Raw genomic sequence first — 27,032 nt, forward strand, 5'->3', positions numbered from 1 at the left:
AGCAGGGGAAACACGTTCTCTGGAGATGAATCACGCTTCACCATCTGGCTGTCCGACGGACAAATCTGTGTTTGGCAGATGCCAGGAGTATGCTACCTGCCCCAATGCATAGTGCCAACTGTAAAGTTTGGTGGAGGAGGAATTGGGCTAGTCCCCTTAGTTCCAGTGAAGTGAAATCTTAACGCTACAGCATACAATGACATTCTAGACAGTTCTGTGCTTCCAACATTGTGGCAACAGTTTGAGGAAGGATCTTTCCTGTTTCAGCATGACAATGCCTCTGTGCACAAAGCGAGGTCCATACGGAAATGGTTTGTCGAGATCCATGTGGAAGAACTTGACTGGCCTTCCAATAAGTGTAGAGGCTGTTATAGCAGCACAGGGGGGGACCAACTCCATATTAATGCCCATGATTCTGGAATGAGAACAGGTGTCCACATACTCTTGGTCATGTAGTGTACCATAAGCATCATGCCTCAACTCCCAAAACATAAAACCATTTCCCCCTATCCTGGCACACACCAGATTTAACATTCACATTTTTACCTATCCTCTTTTAAGGAACAGGCTTCTGAAGGGAAATTTGCTGACAGTTTTCATGTGCGGATAATCTGGAAAGATTGAGGCAAACTTTCCTCTTTCCTTTGAAGTGCCCAGTCCAGTTAATGATTCTGCAAGGTTAATGGAAATGTGGCACAGTCACACACACCCCAACCAGACAGGCGGGGGGGGATTGTGCCAGGACTTTTATCATGTTAATGATATCTGAGTGAGACTGACTAACAAAATCAATGGGGGCCCCCTGGAGGTCAGGGGCCCCTGGACACATGCCCTGTGTGCCCAGTTGGTATTCGGCCATGATAGCTGGCTAGACTCATTTACCAATGTAAAAATGGTTAACTAACATGGATAATTGAGTGACTATCAGTGGCTGGCATAACAAGAGAGAAACTGTTGATGCACAACCACATGTAGAAATTGCACCTTGTGTATTCTACCATTCTAACTGTCAACAGGAAGTTGAGACCCCGACTGAGTTCTAAAAACAATTCAACACACTTCGGTCAGGTTATGTCTGTCTCTTGGAACCGGCTCTGGCTGGATCATCAGGGTCAAACATAAAATAAAGTACTTGGCATGAAGAGACAAAGTGTGGTTAAATATTCCTAACTTCCCCCAACATACTGCATGCTGGTATTCCATGCACAAGGCCAGGAGGTTACCTCTAGCCCGGAAAAGCTCCTGTCCCTAATGATGAAATGCTATATACTGTGTATGTGTATATATATATATATATATATATATATATATATATATATATATATATAAACCAGTAAAATTGTAATTGTGTACTTTTAGAATCAACCTTTCTACACGGTATGATATTGTATATACTAGTATTGGTTGAATGAGGATGTGTTTGGACACATGCCATTCTCTGGGCCTTAATGTTAGTTCCATGACCCTAAACAAACATTCTCTCACCACAGCATCAGGCATTTATGACTCTGGCTCCTCAACAAGCTACACATTAAACCAGAGAGGGAGAGAGAGAGAGAACTTTCTCATGCTCTATGTTCCCCAGCTACCTTACTGTTATTATTTTTATGGCCCCAGCATTGTAAAGGCAGATATTCCTGACCTTGGGAGTTGGACTTTGCCATGTGACATTCTCAAAACACTTGGTACTATAGAAGTCAAACAGAACAGCAGGTTGCTGATCATCATCGTCAATACCTCAAATATCTTCCAGAAGGATGATGGACAATCAAAGGTTGGTTGATTCTCTGATGTGGTTTCTTCTTCTAAGAGGTTTGTTTTGGGGAGATCTTCCAATAACTCTTCATGCAGTCTCTTCACAAACTGCAAGCAACAGTGGGACTGAAATGTCTGTCAAATATCTAGGTTCTGTGAAGATCCTCAGTGGTGTCAAATATCTAGGCTCTGTGAAGATCCTCAGTGGTGTAAAATATCTAGGTTCTGTGAAGATCCTCAGTGGTGTAAAATATCTAGGTTCTGTGAAGATCCTCAGTGGTGTAAAAATGTATAGGTTCTGTGAAGATCCTCAGTGGTGCTTTGACAAATCCATTGATGTTGGATTAGGTGGGGATTGGATAGTGGATCTGAAAACGTGCTGATCACCAGCATTTTGTCCAGAGAGTGCACAGCTGAATCACTGCTTTCTCTTTAATGAGCACTTAGTATAATGTACAGGATTGTCTTTATAGCTTTATGGGGATCATTAGACTGAATGCTTTGGTTTTAAATGAATTAAACATTATACATTGTTGTTCGGAGGCGCCACAGACTGCAGATTTAAAACCGGTTGTCTACTAACTCATCTTGGCACTGGCACAGCTCCAGAACTCATAGCGTGGGACAGTCTCTCATTTAGCAGTTTCTCCATGCACTCTCAGCACAGACAGACCGGTGGAAATACTACGGTGCGCGCACAAACACACACACTCTAGTCTACACACATTCCACACACACTTGCAGACGCTTGTGTTACGCGGACTCGACTAGATACAGTAGCAGCTGACGCTGCGAACTCAAGTCAACAAGAGGAAACATCCACGAGTCGTGACATCCTCGGAGTCGGCTCCGTTTACACATCCGTACTCCACTGGCATACTCAGACAGACAAGGACCCTTTCGGGACAGCTTCAGTTTTACTGTCTACCTTTGCCAACTTTCTATAAACCAAGAAGGATTGAAACACAGATTTTGATATAATTTTTCAGTGCGTGTTGGAGCGCCTATATATTATCTTTGTGGCATGTTGTAGCGCACCGCCAGAGGAAGACAGCGACCATACACGTGGGTACCTTTTATAAACGTCCGCTGTGTAGCTTATTGACTTGATTTGCCTAACGTTAGTGGTGGTTGTCAACTCCGTCTGTAGCCATGATATAAAGTTGTCGAATGATACCGTGCCTTGTTATAAATAGATAGAATATATACCGAAATAGCGATGCAACACCAGAGCAGTAGCATAGGCTGTCCAGACTGTCTCCGGGATTGGTTTTAGGTGTGCATCTGCAGCGTTCCGGAGAGAGGTGAGACGTTGGCGCTTTCAGAGACGCGGGCAACCCCGTATGTCCTTTGACCTTGTCCTTTGTATCTTTTAGAGGAGACATATTGATATACTGTCAAAATGTCAACAAAAAACAATAATCTAAACGTGTTGGATGACAGAGACTAATGGAGTAGGGAGACAGTTGAGAGCTCTGGGACTGGCAGGGACACCTCAGGGCTTCATACATACCCTCTTTCTATCCCTCTTCTGCATGTATGGTGAAGGTCAGGTTTGGCAAGTTAACGGTACAAGGGTGATGGAGTTCTCATTTTTTATACTTCGACTTGATTTGATTAAAACAAACTTTAATGGATAAAAAAAAATGTAAAGAAGTAAAAGTACAAAAAAAATAAAATAAAATAGAGGGATTGATAGAGGATATTAACCTGGTTTAAAGGGAAGGGTTGGGTAGAGGATATTAACCTGGTTTAAAGGGAAGGGTTGGGTAGAGGATATTAACCTGGTTTAAAGGGAAGGGTTGGGTAGAGGATATTAACCTGGTTTAAAGGGAAGGGTTGGGTAGAGGATATTAACCTGGTTTAAAGGGAAGGGTTGGGTAGAGGATATTAACCTGGTTTAAAGGGAAGGGTTGGGTAGAGGATATTAACCTGGTTTAAAGGGAAGGGTTGGATAGAGGATATTAACCTGGTTTAAAGGGAAGGGTTGGGTAGAGGATATTAACCTGGTTTAAAGGGAAGGGTTGGGTAGAGGATATTAACCTGGTTTAAAGGGAAGGGTTGGATAGAGGATATTAACCTGGTTTAAAGGGAAGGGTTGGGTAGAGGATATTAACCTGGTTTAAAGGGAAGGGTTGGGTAGAGGATATTAACCTGGTTTAAAGGGAAGGGTTGGGTAGAGGATATTAACCTGGTTTAAAGGGAAGGGTTGGATAGAGGATATTAACCTGGTTTAAAGGGAAGGGTTGGGTAGAGGATATTAACCTGGTTTAAAGGGAAGGGTTGGATAGAGGATATTAACCTGGTTTAAAGGGAAGGGTTGGGTAGAGGATATTAACCTGGTTTAAAGGGAAGGGTTGGATAGAGGATATTAACCTGGTTTAAAGGGAAGGGTTGGGTAGAGGATATTAACCTGGTTTAAAGGGAAGGGTTGGGTAGAGGATATTAACCTGGTTTAAAGGGAAGGGTTGGGTAGAGGATATTAACCTGGTTTAAAGGGAAGGGTTGGGTAGAGGATATTAACCTGGTTTAAAGGGAAGGGTTGGATAGAGGATATTAACCTGGTTTAAAGGGAAGGGTTGGGTAGAGGATATTAACCTGGTTTAAAGGGAAGGGTTGGGTAGAGGATATTAACCTGGTTTAAAGGGAAGGGTTGGGTAGAGGATATTAACCTGGTTTAAAGGGAAGGGTTGGGTAGAGGATATTAACCTGGTTTAAAGGGAAGGGTTGGGTAGAGGATATTAACCTGGTTTAAAGGGAAGGGTTGGGTAGAGGATATTAACCTGGTTTAAAGGGAAGGGTTGGATAGAGGATATTAACCTGGTTTAAAGGGAAGGGTTGGATAGAGGATATTAACCTGGTTCAAGGGGAAGGGTTGGGTAGAGGATATTAACCTGGTTTAAAGGGAAGGGTTGGATAGAGGATATTAACCTGGTTTAAAGGGAAGGGTTGGATAGAGGATATTAACCTGGTTCAAGGGGAAGGGTTGGGTAGAGGATATTAACCTGGTTTAAAGGGAAGGGTTGGATAGAGGATATTAACCTGGTTTAAAGGGAAGGGTTGGGTAGAGGATATTAACCTGGTTTAAAGGGAAGGGTTGGGTAGAGGATATTAACCTGGTTTAAAGGGAAGGGTTGGGTAGAGGATATTAACCTGGTTCAAGGGGAAGGGTTGGGTAGAGGATATTAACCTGGTTTAAAGGGAAGGGTTGGATAGAGGATATTAACCTGGTTTAAAGGGAAGGGTTGGGTAGAGGATATTAACCTGGTTTAAAGGGAAGGGTTGGGTAGAGGATATTAACCTGGTTTAAAGGGAAGGGTTGGATAGAGGATATTAACCTGGTTTAAAGGGAAGGGTTGGATAGAGGATATTAACCTGGTTTAAAGGGAAGGGTTGGGTAGAGGATATTAACCTGGTTCAAGGGGAAGGGTTGGGTAGAGGATATTAACCTGGTTTAGGTTTAAAGGGAAGGGTTGGGTAGAAGATATTAACCTGGTTTAAAGGGAAGGGTTGGGTAGAGGATATTAACCTGGTTTAAAGGGAAGGGTTGGGTAGAGGATATGAACCTGGTTTAAAGGGAAGGGTTGGATAGAGGATATTAACCTGGTTTAAAGGGAAGGGTTGGGTAGAGGATATTAACCTGGTTTAAAGGGAAGGGTTGGGTAGAGGATATTAACCTGGTTTAAAGGGAAGGGTTGGGTAGAGGATATTAACCTGGTTTAAAGGGAAGGGTTGGGTAGAGGATATTAACCTGGTTTAAAGGGAAGGGTTGGATAGAGGATATTAACCTGGTTTAAAGGGAAGGGTTGGGTAGAGGATATTAACCTGGTTTAAAGGGAAGGGTTGGGTAGAGGATATTAACCTGGTTTAGGTTTAAAGGGAAGGGTTGGGTAGAGGATATTAACCTGGTTTAAAGGGAAGGGTTGGGTAGAGGATATTAACCTGGTTTAAAGGGAAGGGTTGGGTAGAGGATATTAACCTGGTTTAAAGGGAAGGGTTGGGTAGAGGATATTAACCTGGTTTAAAGGGAAGGGTTGGATAGAGGATATTAACCTGGTTTAAAGGGAAGGGTTGGATAGAGGATATTAACCTGGTTTAAAGGGAAGGGTTGGGTAGAGGATATTAACCTGGTTTAAAGGGAAGGGTTGGGTAGAGGATATTAACCTGGTTTAAAGGGAAGGGTTGGATAGAGGATATTAACCTGGTTTAAAGGGAAGGGTTGGGTAGAGGATATTAACCTGGTTTAAAGGGAAGGGTTGGGTAGAGGATATTAACCTGGTTTAAAGGGAAGGGTTGGGTAGAGGATATTAACCTGGTTTAAAGGGAAGGGTTGGGTAGAGGATATTAACCTGGTTTAAATGGAAGGGTTGGGTAGAGGATATTAACCTGGTTTAGGTTTAAAGGGAAGGGTTGGGTAGAAGATACCAACTACCAACCCGGTTTATGGTAAGGGTCCTTGATTAAAATGAGAAAGTAGGGGATGGAAACTTATGCTTCGGGATACTGGAAGGGGAGTGGTGGTTTGTGATTTTTGAGTGGTGGGATGAATGTTTGTGGTTATTGTTGATTTTGTTTGGGAGACAGTCAAGATGGACAGTAGCTTTTTATATGGGGGACACAGGTAGATCTCCGATCTGGATTGATCAATACTGCCATGTCATCAATGAGAATTAAACTTAGTGAATGTGTATGCTGTAGGTTATGTGAGCACGAGCACCTGTATAGGTCAAGTAGAGTAGATCATTGGAGGGACTTGTTGGCATAATATGACTGTTAGGCCTGTATCCCCACTGCCCTTAAAACAGCATCCCAGTAAGTGTTTTGATGTCTTTTGGACATCTCTTTTTGGTCCTCAGTCTTTAATTATTAATATATTTTTTTAATTTCATCCCCCAGGGATGTTGAATTTTGGTCCGGACAAAATCTAAACCAATCATAGACATCTATGTTTCACAGGTTTGGACAGCAGTGTACAGTAACTTAGTACAGAAAAGTAAAGTATTGTGTACTCTACTGAATTAAACTATACTGTACTGAATTAAACTATACTCTACTGAATTAAACTATACTCTACTGAATTAAACTATACTGAATTAAACTATACTGTACTGTACTCTACTGAATTAAACTATACTGTACTGTACTCTACTGAATTCAAATGTATTGTACTGAATTAAACTATACTTTACTCTAATGTACTGAATTACTGTACTCTACTCTAATTAAACTCTACTGTATTGTACTCGACTGAATAAAACTACTGTACTCTACTGTGCTAAACTGTGCCGTACTGTACTGTGATGTTCAAACTTGTGAAACAGCCTAGACGTCTATGATTCGTTCAGATTTGGATCTGGTTTGCACCGGCCAAATGTTTTACTTGTTTGGGGGCGGAGCTCATTAGAATAATATCCAGCATGCTTTGCAAGTGTTTTTGTTTTTTACATTTACATTATGGTCATTCAGCAGACGCTCTTATCCAGAGGAACTTACTGCATGTGATAGATAAATATTTGGTTGCGATCTACAATTGGTTCCTCTTTCCTATTAAAACCTGTCTAAGCCAGAGGGTGGGGGTTCTACTAAGGATCATTTGGCTGTTTGATTTTTGAATTTTAAGACCCCTTGAAGAATAAAAAAAAAACAGAAGAAAAATATGATTGGATGAATTTTTTGGGGACCTTACTGCTATTAGCATATTCAAATGCCTCGAATAACAGATTCACTACATGGAACAACAGATCTAAAGGAAGTTTGTTCTGAAGTGTCTGTCCAATATCTGAGAGAAATATGAAAGATCAGGATTTTACATGTATTTAACCCCTTATTTTTGTCACTAAACAGTCTCCATTACCTCCGTTCATTTTTTCAACTGGTACCATGGGACCATGGGACCTTCAGACAAGTCACTTAACTGTAATATAATGCTTACTTATTATAATTGAGAATGTATATCAGTTGAAATTTGGCCATGGAATTAATGATCGAAAAATAAGTATTTTCAAATGCACCTGATTTCAACGTCCAGAAAATGGGCTATTTTCAACGTCCGGAAGATTCATATTTTCATCACCTAAAATGTACCTGATGTCAATGTCTGAAAAATAGTTGTGAAATATGTATTTTCAATGGCCTTTTGCTTAGTGGGATATGGTTGTCCTCTTAAATGTGAGTTTGATAGGTTTATAGAAGTTCGCATCCTTCCTCTTGACCTGATTTATGTTGATTTATGCGTTACCTGTCCACCGCTGCAGTGGCACACTGTGACCAGCAGGTGGAGACAAAGTTCAGGAACTCTGATGGAATTAGAATTGTCACCTTTTTTCCCCTACTTTTTCAAACTGTTTTACCTGCAGGCTGCATGCTCGGTTGGAAATAACACGACACTAACACTAGCTCATTATTATTATTATGTTGGGTGCTGTGGGTAGTAATGGTCAGGACTGAGTGTTGCCCTGGTGCCAGTCAGTGTGACTGGGATGAGTGAGTTAGTGTTGGGTGTCCTCCTGCATTATCTTGGATCAGGGTTAGTTTTCACTTGGGGAACTTCCTGCTATCTGTTTACACAGTGGTGATGGCAGGGAGCCCACTCATGTTACTACTAGAGACCAGATGGAGAGAAGGGGGGGGGGGAGAGGTAGAGAGCGAGATGAGAGAGGGGAAGACTAGAGTGAGGGAGAGAACAATAGAGAAAGGAAGTCAAGAGGCAGAGAATCCTAGAGCAGGTCCAGAGATGAGAGGGAGCAGCCGCAGCCCAGATGACATCTCCATACCAGGGTTTGTTCCTGGTACCAGAGAGGTTGGATGGAAACCTGTGGAATTGCAGCCTAGAGCAGCAGACTTTAAGCAGGGGATTGGCTGTAAAGCTGCTGTGTGCCTTTCGGCTGTTCTGTCAGCTGTGACTGTGTGATGTGGTGTCCAGGACTAGAGCCTGGGACCGCGGCCAAGTCTGACTTCTGACTGGCCATTGGCCCAGAGTGGCAGGTGGAACAGGGGCTGTAGCCAGTAGCCAGACAGGTGACAGGAGAGAGGCCAGGAACATCAGAACACTTCCTGGAGCAGAGTTGAGTCTTAGCAGAATCATTCTAGTAACTTGGGCAATGCAATCATATTGAATTAAGTTCTACATAAATGATTTACTATACATTGCATATATTTTTTAGCAAGAACATTGTGAACAAATAAACAGCATATGTAGTTAGCCCCCTCCCTATAGTTACAGTATAGATACAATCTTCTGTTTTAGATTCTGTTGAAACATTCTCTGACTTATTCTGATGGTTCAGTTCATTGGGTGTGATTACTGTCTGAAATATGAAGGGTTGAGAATATAGAAACATCAAGCACGTGTGATGTTTTGAGGTTTGAGTCGGGCACCTCCTCGGCTACCTCGGCTAGACTCGTTCATGAGGACCCGTCGTCTGTTTTATGCGGAGGATCTCAAGCACCTCTTTAGGGAGTTTCATGGAAGAGAATCAAGTGTCTCACTACAGTGTGTGTGTGTGTGTGGTGACTACACCCCTATTCATTTAATTATAATATTTTATTGGGTAGGAGTGCTGAGCTGCCACCTCTCTGGCTTCCGTCAGAAGGTACCCAGGATGCACCCTGTCCCCCCCCCCTCTCTCTCTGTCTGCCTTGGAATATATTGATGTCTCTGGTTTGATCTCCAAACATTTTGGTTGGCCCTGCATTCCAGGCTCTCTATGACCTCCACTGTGATGAGAAACAGACAGACGGTCAACTAGAAGACTGGATTTAAGTCTATTATGTAAAACGCCTGATGCCTCTGAAAGGAAGATGAAGTAGTGTAGCTAATGTTGTAGTGTCAGACACTAGCTTTGAGTCTCTGAGAATGTAAAGTCCAAATCTCTGAGTAAACCACGACTTAAACATGTTTCTATGTGCCATCTGCCGAAGTAGAATGGCCCCTTTATTTCAATGAACTTGTTGACCTCAGTTCTTTGATCTAGTCGACAGAGACACACGCTACTCCTGTCTCTCAGTGGGGTATCAATCATTCTGCATCATAGCCTTTTGAACCCAGTTCAGTCTGTGCGGGGGGCTGTGTTGGGGGACTGGGCACAACAACCCAAAACACACACAGTCACGGAACACAGATTACAACTGAGGAGAAACAAAGAGGAGAGGAGGAGAGCGTCGCACGCTAACCAACTGTTGGATCTCTGACAGCGTCACACGCTAACCAACTGTTGGATATCTGAGAGCGTCGCACGCTAACCAACTGTTGGATATCTGAGAGCGTCGCACGCTAACCAACTGTTGGATATCTGAGAGCGTCGCACGCTAACCAACTGTTGGATCTCTGACAGCGTCACACGCTAACCAACTGTTGGATCTCTGACAGCGTCACAAGCTAACCAACTGTTGGATATCTGAGAGCGTCGCACGCTAACCAACTGTTGGATCTCTGAGAGCGTCGCACGCTAACCAACTGTTGGATCTCTGACAGCGTCACACGCTAACCAACTGTTGGATCTCTGACAGCGTCACAAGCTAACCAACTGTTGGATATCTGAGAGCGTCGCACGCTAACCAACTGTTGGATCTCTGAGAGCGTCACACGCTAACCAACTGTTGGATCTCTGAGAGAGTCGCACGCTAACCAACTGTTGGATCTCTGAGAGCGTTGCACACTAACCAACTGTTGGATCTCTGAGAGAGTCGCACGCTAACCATCTGTTGGATATCTGAGAGCGTCGCACGCTAACCAACTGTTGGATCTCTGAGAGAGTCGCACGCTAACCAACTGTTGGATCTCTGAGAGCGTTGCACGCTAACCAACTGTTGGATCTCTGAGAGAGTCGCACGCTAACCAACTGTTGGATCTCTGAGAGCGTCGCACGCTAACCAACTGTTGGATCTCTGAGAGCGTCGCACGCTAACCAACTGTTGGATCTCTGAGAGAGTCGCACGCTAACCGACTGTTGGATATCTGAGAGCGTCACACGCTAACCAACTTGCATATCTGAGAGCGTCGCACGCTAACCAACTGTTGGTTCTCTGAGAGCGTTGCACGCTAACCAACTGTTGGATCTCTGAGAGCGTCGCACGCTAACCAACTGTTGGATCTCTGACAGCGTCACACGCTAACCAACTGTTGGATCTCTGACAGCGTCACACGCTAACCAACTGTTGGATCTCTGACAGCGTCACACGCTAACCAACTGTTGGATCTCTGAGAGCGTCGCACGCTAACCAACTGTTGGATCTCTGCGAGCGTCGCACGCTAACCAACTGTTGCATATCTGAGAGCGTCGCACGCTAACCAACTGTTGGTTCTCTGAGAGCGTCGCACGCTAACCAACTGTTGGATCTCTGAGAGCGTCGCACGCTAACCAACTGTTGGATCTCTGAGAGCGTCGCACGCTAACCAACTGTTGGATCTCTGACAGCGTCACACGCTAACCAACTGTTGGATATCTGACAGCGTCACACGCTAACCAACTGTTGGATCTCTGACAGCGTCGCACACTAACCAACTGTTGGATCTCTGACAGCGTCACACGCTAACCAACTGTTAGATCCCTACTGTGACGTGGTAGTTTGTTTTCCTCTTGCAGTGCTGGGTGAATGGTAGTGCAACAGGGGAAGAGGCCTTGGTACATGTTTGCCCCCTGTGGGTTATTGTTGTATGAAGTCATATGTACATAGAAGTGTGAAGTGTATGAATCAGAGTTGAGATGAGGCGACTATGGGAAGGCATTAATAGGAAAGGTTTAATACAATGTGTGAAAAAACAGAATAATTTTGCAATAAGAGTTGATGTAAAGAAATGTCTGTGTTAAAACAGGTTATATCCACGTTGAGTCCTCTAACCAACTCTATGGATAGAGCATGTTCTGAACTGTCTGTGTTAAAACAGGTTATATCCACGTTGAGTCCTCTAACCATCTCTATGGATAGAGCATGTTCTGAACTGTGACTGGTGTGCTTTCTTGTTGTTTGTGAAAGATGCTGGCTGGACACCGGTCCCTAGGTCAAGTTCAGTCTCTGACCCCCACCCCTCACCTTTGACCCCTCACCTCGGATGGAAGAACGCACCCATTCCTTTAGGAGGTGAGAGACCACAAGTCACTGCCCCTCTCTCCGTGCACACACAGACACACACACACACACCACAGACACAGACACAGACACACACACACAGACACACAGACACAGACAGACACACAGACACAGACACACAGACACAGACACACAGACACACACACCACAGACACACAGACACAGACACAGACACACAGACACACACACCACAGACACACAGACACACACAGACACAGACACACAGACACATATATTTTGTCCATAATAAATCAAATCCATTACAGGTCAACATGTAAATATTGCTCCCAGCGTTGATCAAAGCTCAGAACACTTATGTTGTTGATCGGACTGAGTTGTCATCGCGCCGGCCTCTTTGAGAACGAGCGGAGTCACAAACAGTGCTTTGTTCGTTACGTTCTCCTGCCTCCTCCTGATTGGTTCCCCAGAGTCCAGCGGCTAACTCCGCCCTCCACAGGACTGAGACGTGAACTGAACTAGCGAAGCGTCCAGTCGGCTCAACTAGGCAACTAGAGGCTGCTGACAGTGTGTTTGCGGCAATTTTAAAACTGTCCAGTGACTCCTTCCGTGTCTACAGACACCCACCCAAACAAACAAAAAAAAAACGACTCACGAGTGCACAATTGGTACATAGTTGCTAATAGATATGTCACTCAGGTAGGTGGCTAGCTGCCGACAGAGACTTCTAGTATCGTAGTGTTGAAGTGCTCTGGCTGGTATTACTGAACCAGAAGGATGAAGTGAGAAGCGAGTGTTGAACGGAGCAGAAAAATACTTTCTTTACAGAAGGTAGGCTACTGAGACAGTGATATGGTGCTCAGTGGTGAGGCTGCAATGCATGCAGGAGGAAGCAAACACAGAGAGAGGGGTTAGTACAGTGGTTACCAATCTTGGGGTCGGGGCCCCATGTAGGGTCCCCTCAGAAAATCTGTACGAATTTTGTCAAACAAGTTAGGAACTTACATGTTTCAATATGAACATCTCAACATGGCCTATCTCCCCAATAAGGCCTACATTAAAATGATATCACCATGGCCTATCTCCCCAATAAGGCCTACATTAAAATGATATCACCATGGCCTATCTCCCCAATAAGGCCTACATTAAAATGATATCAACATGGCCTATCTCCCCAATAAGGCCTACGTTAAAATGATATCAACATGGCCTATCTCCCCAATAAGGCCTACGTTAAAATGATATCAACATGTGATATCAACATGGCCTATCTCCCCAATAAGGCCTACATTAAAATGATATCAACATGGCCTATCTCCCCAATAAGGCCTACATTAAAATGATATCAATATGGCCTATCTCTCTCTCTCCCTCTCTCTGTGTCTCTGTGTCTCTCTCTGTCTCTTCCTGTTTCTCTGTTTCTCTCTCTCTCTCTCTCTCCCTCTCTCTCTGTTTCTCTCCCTCTCCCTCTCTCTCTGTTTCTCTCCCTCTCCCTCTCTCTCTGTTTCTCTCTCTCTCTCTCTCCCTCTCTCTCTGTTTCTCTCCCTCTCCCTCTCTCTCTGTTTCTCTCTCTCTCTCTCTCCCTCTCTCTCTGTTTCTCTCCCTCTCTCTCTGTTTCTCTCTCTCTGTGTCTCTCAAGTCAATTCAAGGGGGTTTATTGGCATGGGAAATGTGTTTACATTGTCAAAGGAAGTGAAATGGATAAACAAAGGTGAAATGAACAACAAATGAACAGTAAACATTACACTCACAAGTTTCAAAGGAATAAACACATTTCAATGTGCAAAAGGGAAAATAAATAAGCATAAATATGGGTTGTATTTACAATGGTGTCTGTTCTTCACTGGTTGACCTTTTCTCGTGGCAACAGGTAACAAATCTTGCTGCTGTGATGTCACACTGTGGTATTTCCCCCAGTAGATATGAGAGATGATCAACATTGGGTTTGTTTTGTAATTCTTTGTGTGTCTGTGTAATCTGAGGGAAATATGTCTCTCTAATATGGTCATACATTTGACAGGAGGTTAGGAAGTGCAGCTCAGTTTCCACCTCATTTTGTGGGCAGTGGGCACATAGCCTGTCTTCTCTTGAGAGCCATGTCTGCCTACGGCGGCCTTTCTCAATAGCAAGGCTATGTTCACTGAGTCTGTATTTAGTAAAATATTTCCTTAATTTTGGGTCAGTCCCAGTGGTCAGGTATTCTGCCAAGTAGCATTCCAGCTTGCTCTGTTTTTTGGTAAATTCTTTCCAATGTGTCAAGTGTCAAAATCTTTTTGTTTTCTCATGATTTGGTTGGGTCTTCTGTCTCTCTCTCTTTCTGTCTCTGTGTGTCTCTCTTTCTCCACCATCTCTCTGTGTCTCTCTCTTTCTCCACCATCTCTCTGTGTCTCTATCTTTCTCTGTCTTGTCCCTCTCTCTCTTTCTCCATGTTGCCCCTCTCTCTCTTTCTCCACCATCTCTCTGTCTCTCTCTTTCTCCACCTTCTCTCTGTGTCTCTCTCTTTCTCCACCTTCTCTCTGTGTCTCTCTCTTTCTCCACCTTCTCTCTGTGTCTCTCTCTTTCTCCACCTTCTCTCTGTCTCTCTCTTTCTCCACCTTCTCTCTGTGTCTCTCTCTTTCTCCACCATCTCTCTCTGTCTCTCTCTTTCTCCACCATCTCTCTGTGTCTCTCTCTTTCTCCACCTTCTCTCTGTGTCTCTCTCTTTCTCCACCTTCTCTCTGTGTCTCTCTCTTTCTCCACCTTCTCTCTGTGTCTCTCTCTTTCTCCACCTTCTCTCTGTCTCTCTCTTTCTCCACCTTCTCTCTGTGTCTCTCTCTTTCTCCACCATCTCTCTCTGTCTCTCTCTTTCTCCACCATCTCTCTGTGTCTCTCTCTTTCTCCACCTTCTCTCTGTGTCTCTCTCTTTCTCCACCTTCTCTCTGTGTCTCTCTCTTTCTCCACCTTCTCTCTGTGTCTCTCTCTTTCTCCACCTTCTCTCTGTGTATCTCTCTTTCTCCACCATCTCTCTCTGTCTCTCTCTTTCTCCACCTTCTCTCTGTGTCTCTCTCTTTCTCCACCTTCTCTCTGTGTCTCTCTCTTTCTCCACCATCTCTCTCTGTCTCTCTCTTTCTCCACCATCTCTCTGTGTCTCTCTCTTTCTCCACCTTCTCTCTGTGTCTCTCTCTTTCTCCACCTTCTCTCTGTGTCTCTCTCTTTCTCCACCTTCTCTCTGTGTCTCTCTCTTTCTCCACCATCTCTCTGTGTCTCTCTCTTTCTCCACCTTCTCTCTCTGTCTCTCTCTTTCTCCACCATCTCTCTCTGTCTCTCTCTTTCTCCACCATCTCTCTGTGTCTCTCTCTTTCTCCACCATCTCTCTCTCTCTTTCTCCACCATCTCTCTCTGTCTCTCTCTTTCTCCACCTTCTCTCTGTGTCTCTCTCTTTCTCCACCTTCTCTCTCTGTCTCTCTCTTTCTCCACCATCTCTCTGTGTCTCTCTCTTTCTCCACCATCTCTCTCTCTCTTTCTCCACCATCTCTCTCTCTCTTTCTCCACCATCTCTCTGTCTCTCTCTTTCTCCACCTTCTCTCTGTGTCTCTCTCTTTCTCCACCTTCTCTCTGTGTCTCTCTCTTTCTCCACCATTTCTCTCTGTCTCTCTCTTTCTCCACCATCTCTCTGTCTCTCTCTTTCTCCACCTTCTCTCTGTGTCTCTCTCTTTCTCCACCTTCTCTCTGTGTCTCTCTCTTTCTCCACCATCTCTCTGTCTCTCTTTCTCCACCATCTCTCTGTGTCTCTCTCTTTCTCCACCTTCTCTCTGTGTCTCTCTCGCTCCCTATATCTTTCTGTCTACTCTCGCCCTCTCTTTCTCCCTCCCTCTCTCTGGGGGAAGTTTCCGGGACAAATAAGAACTTCATAAATGTCAGATGTTAATGTTTGAAGGCTGAAGGGCCTGTAACTATGTCAGGTGTGTCCCTGTATAGCTGGTGTGTAGACAGCAGTGAGTTTTTACCCAGCACCACTAAATCACATTACAGAGAATGTGTTGAGTCAGGGATACTTCATTAGCTTCTCAACTGCCTTTATATTAAACATAACAACTGAGGTGTGTGTGTGTGTGTGTGTGTGCGTGCGTGCGTGCGTGCGTGCGTGCGTGCGTGCGTGCGTGCGTGCGTGCGTGCGTGCGTGCGTGCGTGCGTGCGTGCGTGCGTGCGTGCGTGCGTTGAAGGAGTAGTGACATCAAAGAGAAACAGACATTCTTAACCAGGTTAATGGGTGATGTTGGTCTACAGCCAGGGGCTCGTCCAGCACAGGGCTCGTATTCAACACAAATACATCGATTAGTAAGATAAATGATCTGTAATCGCCGTCTGAGTCCAAGACGTAAACACAAGTCTCCCTGATTACATTTCAAATGAGACCACATTCCAGGGGCTCGTCCAGGACAGCGGGAGGGACGGAAGCGTCATGGAGGCTGTGTGTGTGTGTGTGTGTGTGTGTGTGTCTTGGAGGCTGAGGTTGGTAATGTTAATTCTTGACGCTACTCATCCCTTAAGCGGGATAGTTATCATCAGCAACCGCTGAATAGCATGGCACCTCAGTCAAATAATATTACAAAAAATATTCATATTCATGAAATCACAAATGCAATATTGGAAAACACAGTTTAGCCTTTTGTTAATCCACCTGTCGTCTCAGATTTTGAAATGATGCTTTACAGCGAAAGCAATCCAAGCGTTTGTGTAAGTTTATCGATCACTAGACAAAACATTAAGTACACTTTTGAATACATTTAACTGATGTTGTTGGATGGGGAGAGATGGGATTTTAATATGGCCTAGTGTTTTACCTTGCATATTGACACAGAACAGAACATTGAGTAGAGTACAATTTACAATATTGAACTCTCTGAATATCTTCGTCTTTGTACAATCCCCTGAAACAGTACGTTGTCTATAGACCCTGAAACATTCTACAGTATGTTGTCTATAGAGCCTGAAACATTCTACAGTATGTTGTCTATAGACCCTGAAACATTCTACAGTATGTTGTCTATAGACCCTGAAACATTCTACAGTATGTTGTCTATAGACCCTGAAACATTCTACACTATGTTGTCTATAGACCCTGAAACATTCTACAGTATGTTGTTTACAGACCCTGAAACATTCTACAGTATGTTGTCTATAGACCCTGAAACATTCTACAGTATGTTGTCTACAGACCCTGAAACATTCTACAGTATGTTGTCTACAGACCCTGAAACATTCTACAGTATGTTGTCTATATACCCTGAAACATTCTACAGTATGTTGTCTACAGACCCTGAAACATTCTACAGTATGTTGTCTACAGACCCTGAAACATTCTACAGTATGTTGTCTACAGACCCTGAAACATTATACAGTATGTTGTCTATATACCCTGAAACATTCTACAGTATGTTGTCTATAGACCCTGAAACATTCTACAGTATGTTGTCTATATACCCTGAAACATTCTACAGTATGTTGTCTATATACCCTGAAACATTCTACAGTATGTTGTCTATATACCCTGAAACATTCTACAGTATGTTGTCTGAAGATCATGAACATTCTACAGTATGTTGTCTACAGACCCTGAAACATTCTACAGTATGTTGTCTACAGACCCTGAAACATTCTACTATAGACCCTGAAACATTCTACATTATGTTGTCTGAAGATCCTGAAACATTCTACAGTATGTTGTCTATAGACCCTGAAACATTATACAGTATGTTGTCTACAGACCCTGAAACATTCTACAGTATGTTGTCTACAGACCCTGAAACATTCTACAGTATGTTGTCTACAGACCCTGAAACATTATACAGTATGTTGTCTACAGACCCTGAAACATTATACAGTATGTTGTCTGAAGATCCTGAAACATTCTACAGTATGTTGTCTATAGACCCTGAAACATTCTACAGTATGTTGTCTACAGACCCTGAAACATTCTACAGTATGTTGTCTGAAGATCCTGAAACATTCTACAGTATGTTGTCTATAGACCCTGAAACATTCTACAGTATGTTGTCTACAGACCCTGAAACATTCTACAGTATGTTGTCTGAAGATCCTGAAACATTCTACTATAGACCCTGAAACATTCTACATTATGTTGTCTGAAGATCCTGAAACATTCTACAGTATGTTGTCTACAGACCCTGAAACATTATACAGTATGTTGTCTATAGACCCTGAAACATTCTACAGTATGTTGTCTATAGACCCTGAAACATTCTACAGTATGTTGTCTATATACCCTGAAACATTCTACAGGATGTTGTCTATAGACCCTGAAACATTCTACAGTATGTTGTCTATAGACCCTGAAACATTCTACAGTATGTTGTCTGAAGATCCTGAGACATTCTACAGTCTCTCTCTCTCTCTATCATTCTCTCTTTAAGCTGCAGTGTGGGTTTTAATAGAGGAGAGTAGTGAAATATGCTGCTGTGTAGTTAAGGTAATGTATTGAGCTTGTGGCACAAACAAAACAAAACACACACACACACACACACACACACACACACACACACACACACACACACACACACACACACACACACACACACACACACACACACACACACACACACACACACACACACACACACACACACACACACACACACACACACTTCTCCTGAACACAGAGGGAGAGTAAATATGCTTGTCACCTTTAAAACGTCAGGCTGGGCTGAATAGATCCTTTGTATATCGTTAGCTGGTACTCACTGGCCCTCACAGGGCTTAGTTTGGCTGGTGCAGTCTGGAGGAGAGGGGAGAGAGAAGGAGGGGAGGGGAGAGGAGGAGGGGAGAGGAGGGGGGGATATAGAGGAGGAGGGGAGAGAGGAGGGAGAAAGAAGGAGGTGAGAGGAGGAGGGGAGGAGAGGAGGAGGGGAGGCGAGGGGATAGAGAGGAGGAGGGGAGAGAGGAGGAGAGGAGGAGGGGAGAGAGGAGGTGAGAGGAGGGGGAGGAGGTGAGAGGAGGGGGAGGGGAGATTGAAGGAGTGAGAGGAGGGGGAGGGGATAGAGAGGGGGAGGAGGGGAGAGGAGGAGGAGGAGAAAGTAGAGGAGGGGGGAGGGAGGAGTGTGAAACTTAACCCTGTCCTGTCTGGATGGCTGTAGTTTGTCTTCACCTCTGTCCTACATCAATGCTGCATCATGGAGTGGGGATACTATGTACCAATCTATTTACTGGAGTAAGTGCTGTTTCTAGTGATTATCTTCTAGTTGTTCCTGTTAGATTTACACAGTCTTGTGGTCTATTGATTGATTGGTTTATGACTGTAGGCTTTTGAGGGATTTTAAAACTCCGTGACACCAGTTCATTCACAGTATGAGTACCAACTTGTGTTACAGTCAGTTACTCAGCAGTTGGTCAGTAGTGTACAGTCAGTCACTCAGTAGTTGGTCAGTAGTGTGCAGTCAGTCACTCAGTAGTTGGTCAGTAGTGTACAGTCAGTCACTCAGTAGTTGGTCAGTAGTGTACAGTCAGTCGCTCTGTAGTTGGTCAGTAGTGTACAGTCAGTCACTCCGTAGTTGGTCAGTAGTGTACAGTCAGTCACTCAGTAGTTGGTCAGTAGTGTACAGTCAGTCACTCAGTAGTTGGTCAGTAGTGTACAGTCAGTCACTCAGTAGTTGGTCAGTAGTGTACAGTCAGTCACTCAGTAGTTGGTCAGTAGTGTACAGTCAGTCACTCAGTAGTTGATCAGTAGTGTACAGTCAGTCACTCAGTAGTTGGTCAGTAGTGTACAGTCATCCCACTCTGGGCTGTGAAGTCTTGCCATTTGTGGTTGTCGCCATTGTTCCTGCCTGTCGGGGCAGTGAGAGGAGGAGACCTCTCTAACACAGAGGAACAGGGCAGTGAGAGGAGGAGACCTCTCTAACACAGAGGAACAGGGCAGTGAGAGGAGGAGACCTCTCTAACACAGAGGAACAGGGCAGTGAGAGGAGGAGACCTCTCTAACACATAGGAACAGGGCAGTGAGAGGAGGAGACCTCTCTAACACATAGGAACAGGGCAGTGAGAGGAGGAGACCTCTCTAACACATAGGAACAGGGCAGTGAGAGGAGGAGACCTCTAACACAGAGGAACAGGGCAGTGAGAGGAGGAGACCTCTAACACAGAGGAACAGGGCAGTGAGAGGAGGAGACCTCTCTAACACAGATGAACAGGGCAGTGAGAGGAGGAGACCTCTAACACAGAGGAACAGGGCAGTGAGAGGAGGAGACCTCTGTAACACAGATGAACAGGGTAGTGAGACGAGGAGACCTCTAACACAGAGGAACAGGGCAGTGAGAGGAGGAGACCTATAACACAGAGGAACAGGATAGTGAGAGGAGGAGACCTATAACACAGATGAACAGGGTAGTGAGACGAGGAGACCTCTAACACAGAGGAACAGGGCAGTGAGAGGAGGAGACCTATAACACAGAGGAACAGGATAGTGAGAGGAGGAGACCTATAACACAGAGGAACAGGATAGTGAGAGGAGGAGACCTATAACACAGAGGAACAGGGTAGTGAGAGGAGGAGACCTCTAACACAGAGGTGCTTTGAAAGGAGGGGGAACAGACAAAGGTTAAGGATAGTTTCCTGTCCCCTCTAGTTAGCTAATGTGTCTGTTATAGACAGCTGTGTGTGTGTGTGGTGTGAAAAGAGCTGATTTTAATTGGAAAGAGGAAGTGTGTGTGTGTGTGTGTGTGTGTGTGATTACAACATGTCTATATGTATGAGAAAGAGAGAGGAACAGAAACAGAGGAGGGATATTCACTGCACAGCAGCAGGAGAGAGGAGTTGGTTTGTCTACAAAACACTATAATAACCAGCAGGGTCACACGGCAACTCCCTGCCAATCAGAGACTGACTGCCTCCCTGCCAATCAGAGACTGACTGCCTCCCTGCCAATCAGAGACAGACTGCCTCCCTGCCCGAAGAGCAGTGCAGAGAGAGAGAGAGAAAGGAGGAGAGGGAGGAGGAGAGAGAGATGTAAGGAGTGGGGGGGTATACTGCATCTTGCTGGAGGGACACCTCCTCTCTCTCTCTCTCTCTCTCTCTCTCTCTCTATTGCGTGCAACTTCTCTCTCTCTCTTCCCCCTGCCTTATCTCTCTTCCTCTCCCTCTCTCTCTCCATCTCTCTCTCTCTGTAAGCGTAGTTCTTCCTGCAGTCTGAGCCTGAGAGCACTGAGCTCTCTCTCTCTCTCTCTGTGTGTTGAGTTGTGTTCTGACCATGAGGACTCTCCATAGGTTGAAGTTGATGAGTTCCCCCAGCCTCAGTGACCTGGGGAAGAGTGACAAGGCAGCGTTGGAGGAGAGAGGGACACAGCAGAGAAAAGCTGGGGCTAACGCCACCTGGAACAGGTACTGTAGTCGAGACTCTGTGTGTGTGTGTGTGTGTGTGTGTGTGTGTGTGTGTGTGTGTGTGTGTGTGTGTGTGTGTGTGTGTGTGTGTGTGTGTGTGTGTGTGTGTGTGTGTGTGTGTGTGTGTGTGTGTGTGTGTGTGTGTGTGTGTGTGAACAGGAGGTACTGTAGTCTAGACTCTGTCTGTGTGTGTGTGTTTTGTGTCAGTCAGTGAACAGGAGGTACTGAACTTACTCCTTCCTTGTTGTGAAACTGCACTGACCGTTAAAAAGGACAGAGATGTGGTTGTTTGTCAGTCGGTCGTCTCTGTCCCTGTCCTCTGAGATCTACACAGCTCTGTCTATGTCCCTGTCCTCTGAGATCTACACAGCTCTGTCCCTGTCCTCTGAGATCTACACAGCTCTGTCCCTGTCCTCCGAGATCTACACAGCTCTGTCCCTGTCCTCTGAGATCTACACAGCTCTGTCTATGTCCCTGTCCTCTGAGATCTACACAGCTCTGTCTATGTCCCTGTCCTCTGAGATCTACACAGCTCTGTCTATGTCCCTGTCCTCTGAGATCTACACAGCTCTGTCTATGTCCCTGTCCTCTGAGATCTACACAGCTCTGTCTATGTCCCTGTCCTCTGAGATCTACACAGCTCTGTCTATGTCCCTGTCCTCTGAGATCTACACAGCTCTGTCCCTGTCCTCTGAGATCTACACAGCTCTGTCCCTGTCCTCTGAGATCTACACAGCTCTGTCCCTGTCCTCTGAGATCTACACAGCTCTGTCCCTGTCCTCTGAGATCTACACAGCTCTGTCTATGTCCCTGTCCCTGTCCTCTGAGATCTACACAGCTCTGTGTCTGTCCCTGTCCTCTGATATCTACACAGCTCTGTCTATGTCCCTGTCCTGTCCTCTGAGATCTACACAGCCCTGTCCCTGTCCTCTGAGATCTACACAGCTCTGTCTATGTCCCTGTCCTGTCCTCTGAGATCTACACAGCTCTGTCTATGTCCCTGTCCTCTGAGATCTACACAGCTCTGTCCCTGTCCTCTGAGATCTACACAGCTCGGTCTATGTCCCTGTCCTGTACTATGAGATCTACACAGCTCTGTCTATGTCCCTGTCCTGTCCTCTGAGATCTACACAGCTCTGTCTATGTCCCTGTCCTCTGAGATCTACACAGCTCTGTCTATGTCCCTGTCCTGTCCTCTGAGATCTACACAGCTCTGTCTATGTCCCTGTCCTGTCCTCTGAGATCTACACAGCTCTGTCCCTGTCCTTCTCCTGTCCTCTGAGATCTACACAGCTCTGTCTATGTCTCTGTCCTGTCCTCTGAGATCTACACAGCTCTGTCTATGTCCCTGTCCTGTCCTCTGAGATCTACACAGCTCTGTCCCTGTCCTGTCCTCTGAGATCTACACAGCTCTGTCTATGTCCCTGTCCTGTCCTCTGAGATCTACACAGCTCTGTCTATGTCCCTGTCCTGTCCTCTGAGATCTACACAGTTCTGTCTATGTCCCTTTCCTGTCCTCTGAGAACTACACAGCTCTGTCCATGTCCTGTACTCTGAGATCTACACAGCTCTGTCTATGTCCCTGTCCTGTCCTCTGAGATCTACACAGCTCTGTCTATGTCCCTGCCCTGTCCTCTGAGATCTACACAGCTCTGTCTATGTCCCTGTCCTGTCCTCTGAGATCTACACAGCTCTGTCTATGTCCCTGTCCTCTGAGATCTACACAGCTCTGTCTATGTCTCTGTCCTGTCCTCTGGGATCTACACAGCTCTGTCCCTGTCCTGTCCTCTGAGATCTACACAGCTCTGTCTATGTCCCTGTCCTGTCCTCTGGGATCTACACAGCTCTGTCTATGTCCCTGTCCTGTCCTCTGGGATCTACACAGCTCTGTCTATGTCCCTGTCCTGTCCTCTGAGATCGACACAGCTCTGTCTATGTCCCTGTCCTCTGGGATCTACACAGCTCTGTCTATGTCCCTGTCCTGTCCTCTGGGATCTACACAGCTCTGTCTATGTCCCTGTCCTGTCCTCTGAGATCTACACAGCTCTGTCTATGTCCCTGTCCTGTCCTCTGGGATCTACACAGCTCTGTCTATGTCCCTGTCCTGTCCTCTGGGATCTACACAGCTCTGTCTATGTCCCTGTCCTGTCCTCTGGGATCTACACAGCTCTGTCTATGTCCCTGTCCTGTCCTCTGAGATCTACACAGCTCTGTCTATGTCCCTGTCCTGTCCTCTGGGATCTACACGTCTCTCTCTGGGATTTCCTTGAGAATGTCACACTGAATAAGCATTACTATAAGCATTACTGCCATTACTATTCCTAGTCTCATGAAGCCGCTTCCCAAATCAGAAAGGTCATTCATTCCTCAGTGACTTACAGACTGTGTTGCAGACCTGGGATCAGTGTGCTTCGTGATGACCTCTATATAACTGAGCAGAGAACTCTGAATAACTAACAAGACTTCTACTAGTCACGTCAGATATACTAGCACGTTTACAGCACGTGCTGTAATCCCCACTGCTTCTTAACACAGCGCGCATCCAACCTGGAAGCCAGCCGCACCAATGTGTCGGAGGAAACACCGTGCACCTGGTGACCTGGTCAGCGTGCACTGCGCCCGGCCCGCCACAAGTGTTGCGATGAGACAAGGTTAGGGCCAAACCCTCCCTAACCCGGACGACGCTGGGCCAATTGTGCGCCGCCCCATGGGCCTCCCGGTCGCGGCCCGGCTGCGACAGAGCCTGGGTTCAAACCCAGAATCTTTAGTGGCACAGCCAGCACTGCGATGCAGTGCCTTAGACCACTGCGCCACTCAGGAGGCCTAGGTTATGGAAATGTTAGTTAATTTAATGTCATTATGTGTCAACCCCCAGCACCATCACTAGACAGTATTGAGTTCATGGTTATGATGCTGTGGTTAATGAATACATGAGCATTGACTAAGGGTAGCGAACACTAGATTGAAGGATGGATGGATGGATGGATGTCTGGATGGATGGATGGATGGATGATGGATGGATGGATGGATGGATGGATGGATGGATGGATGGATGGATGGATGGCTATGTAGATGGATCGATGGATGGATGGCTATGTGGATGATGGATGGATGAATGTCTGGATGGATGGATGTCTGGATGGATGGATGTCTGGATGGATGGATGTCTGGATGGATGGATGTCTGGATGGATGGATGTCTGGATGGATGGCTATGTAGATGGATGGATGGCTATGTGGATGATGAATGTCTGGATGGATGGATGTCTGGATGGATGGATGTCTGGATGGATGGATGTCTGGATGGATGGATGTCTGGATGGATGGCTATGTAGATGGATGGATGGATGGCTATGTGGATGATGGATGGCTGTGTGGATGGATGGATGGCTGTGTGGATGGATGGATGGCTAGATGGATGATGGATGGCTGTGTGGATGGATGGATGGCTGAATGGTTGGATGGATGGATGGATGGCTGAATGGTTGGATGGATGGATGGCTGAATGGTTGGATGGATGGATGGCCGTGTGGATGAATGGATGGATGGATGGATGGCTGAATGGTTGGATGGATGGATGGCCGTGTGGATGAATGGATGGATGGATGGATGGCTGTGGGTATGTGAAACTACTGTGTGAGTGATAATTGGACTGTACGTTCTGATCATCTCTCTATTGTTTGTTTGTTTGCTGCAGCTGCTTTCTCCCCTGCTGTACTCTAACACTGTCTCCCGTTGTGTGTGTGTGTGTGTGTGTGTGTGTGTGTGTGTGTGTTCCTGCAGCATCCACAATGCGGTGATAGCTGTGTTCCAGAGGAAAGACCTGGGAGAGAATGACCTCTACATCCTCAATGAGGGAGTCAGGTGACATACTGTATAACCTCTGACCTCTACCTATACACTTCTATTGCTCTCTGTCTCTCTCTCTCCCTCTCTCTCTCTGTTTCTTTCGCTCCCTGTCGCTCTCTCTGTTTTTCTCTCTCTTTCTCTCTCTCTCTGTTTTTCTCTCTCTCTGTTTTTCTCTCTCTGTTTCTCTCTCTCTTTCTCTCTCTATTTCTCTCTATTTCTCTCTCTCTGTTTCTCTCTCTCTGTTTCTCTCTCTCTGTTTCTCTCTCTGTTTCTCTCTCTCTGTTTCTCTCTCTCTGTTTCTCTCTCTCTCTGTTTCTCTCTCTCTGTTTCTCTCTCTGTTTCTCTCTCTCTGTTTCTCTCTCTCTGTTTCTCTCTCTGTTTCTCTCTCTCTGTTTCTCTCTCTCTGTTTCTCTCTCGGTTTCTCTTTCTAGATCCTGCCTGGTGTTTCAGTGCTCAGTAGAATTGCCACTCAGTGACATGTAGTGGTCTGTTTTTAACCCCTTAGAACATGTTCCTAATGGTGGAATCGTTGAGTAAAATGTTGACACATTCACACACAACTCTGTGCTTGAAGAAGTCAAGTTGGTAAGACTGCAGGATCGATGCAAATTGGGGTTTCTGCCTCTGCCTCTCTCTCTTTTTCCAGACTTTGTTACATTACAGCCTTATTCTAAAATGGATTAAATAAACATAGCCCATAATGAAAAATAATTAATTAAAAATAAAAAAACAGATACCAAATTTATTTACATAAGTATTCAGACCCTTTGCTCTGAGACTCTAAATGTAGCTCAGGTGCATCCTGTTCCCATTGATCTTCCTTGAGATGTTTCTATGACTTGATTGAGTCCACCAGTGTTAAATTCAATTGATTGGACATGATTTGGAAAGGCACACACCTATCTATATAAGGTCTCACAGATGTCAGAGCAAAAACCAAGCCATTAGGTTGAAGGAATTGTCCATAGAGCTCAGAGACAGGATTGTGTCGAGGCACAGATCTGGGGAAGGGTACCAAAACATTTCTGCAGCGTTGAAGCTCCCCAAGAACACAATGGCCTCCATCATTCTCCCCCAAGACTCTCCCACTTCCTAGAGCTGGCCATCCTGCCAAAGTGAGCAGTCGGGGGAGAAGGCCCTTGGTCAAGGAGGTGACCAAGTCCCGATGGTCACACTGAAAGAACTCCAGAGTTCCTCTGTTGAGATGGGAGAACCTTCCAGAAGGACAACCATCTCTGCAGGACTCCAACCATCTCTGCAGGACACCAATCAGGCCTTTATGGTAGAGTGGCCAGACGGAAGCCACTCCTCAGTAGAAGGCACAGGCAGGCCCACTTCGAGTTTGTCAAACGGCACCTAAAGACTCTCAGACCATTTGAAGCAAGATTCTCTGGTCTGATGAACCCAAGAGTGAACTCTTTGGCCTGAATGCCAAGCATCACGTCTGGAGGAAACCTGGCACCATCCCTTCGGTGAAGCATGGTGGTGGCAGCATTATGTTGTGGGAATGTTTTTCAGCGGCAGGGGACAGGGAGACTAGTCAGGATTGACAGAAAGATGAACGGAGCAAAGTACAGAGAGATCCTTGATGAAAACCTGCCCCAGATCGCTAAGGACCTCAGACTGGGGACAAGGTTCACCTTCCAACAGGACAACGACCCTAAGCACACAGCCAAGACAACACAGGAGTTGCTTTGGGACAAGTCGCTGAATATCCATGAGAGGCCCAGCGAGAACCCGGACTTGAACCCGATCGAACATCTCTGGAGAGACCTGAAAATATCTGTGCAACGATGCTTCCGATCCAACCTGACAGAGCTTGAGAGAATCTGCAGAGAAAAATGGGAGAAACTTCCCAAATACTGGTGAGCCAAGCTTGAAGTGTCATACCCAAGACGTTTTGAGGTTGTAATCACTGCCACAGGTGCTTCAACAAAGTACTGAGTAAAGGGTCTGAATTCTTATGTAAATGCGATACTTCTGTTTTTTTTCTGTAGGTCTGGACGAGTCCAG

The 27,032-nt window shown here is 45.4% G+C and overlaps 1 protein-coding gene across 7 annotated transcripts in view; it reads left to right on the forward strand.

The window, feature by feature from the left end:
• Positions 1 to 1,482: 1,482 nt before the first annotated feature.
• LOC110514895 (proline-rich protein 5) overlaps positions 1,483 to 27,032 on the forward strand; it is a 61,262-nt gene continuing 35,712 nt past the window's right edge. Inside the window, exons 1-4 of one of the 7 annotated variants that reach the window (XM_036956835.1) lie at positions 1,485 to 1,774; positions 11,731 to 11,835; positions 21,058 to 21,171; positions 24,954 to 25,034. In XM_036956835.1, the coding sequence (XP_036812730.1) occupies positions 11,807 to 11,835; positions 21,058 to 21,171; positions 24,954 to 25,034 (224 nt within the window). In that variant the 5' untranslated portion in view covers positions 1,485 to 1,774; positions 11,731 to 11,806. Of the gene's footprint in view, positions 1,775 to 2,346; positions 2,821 to 2,852; positions 3,060 to 11,730; positions 11,836 to 18,985; positions 19,010 to 20,597; positions 20,800 to 21,057; positions 21,172 to 24,953; positions 25,035 to 27,032 lie in introns of those variants that run through there. The other 6 variants (XM_036956834.1, XM_036956836.1, XM_036956837.1 and 3 more) reach the window with 6 other exon arrangements.

Source organism: Oncorhynchus mykiss, chromosome 21, assembly GCF_013265735.2.
Source record: "Oncorhynchus mykiss isolate Arlee chromosome 21, USDA_OmykA_1.1, whole genome shotgun sequence".
Lineage (NCBI taxonomy): Eukaryota > Metazoa > Chordata > Actinopteri > Salmoniformes > Salmonidae > Oncorhynchus > Oncorhynchus mykiss.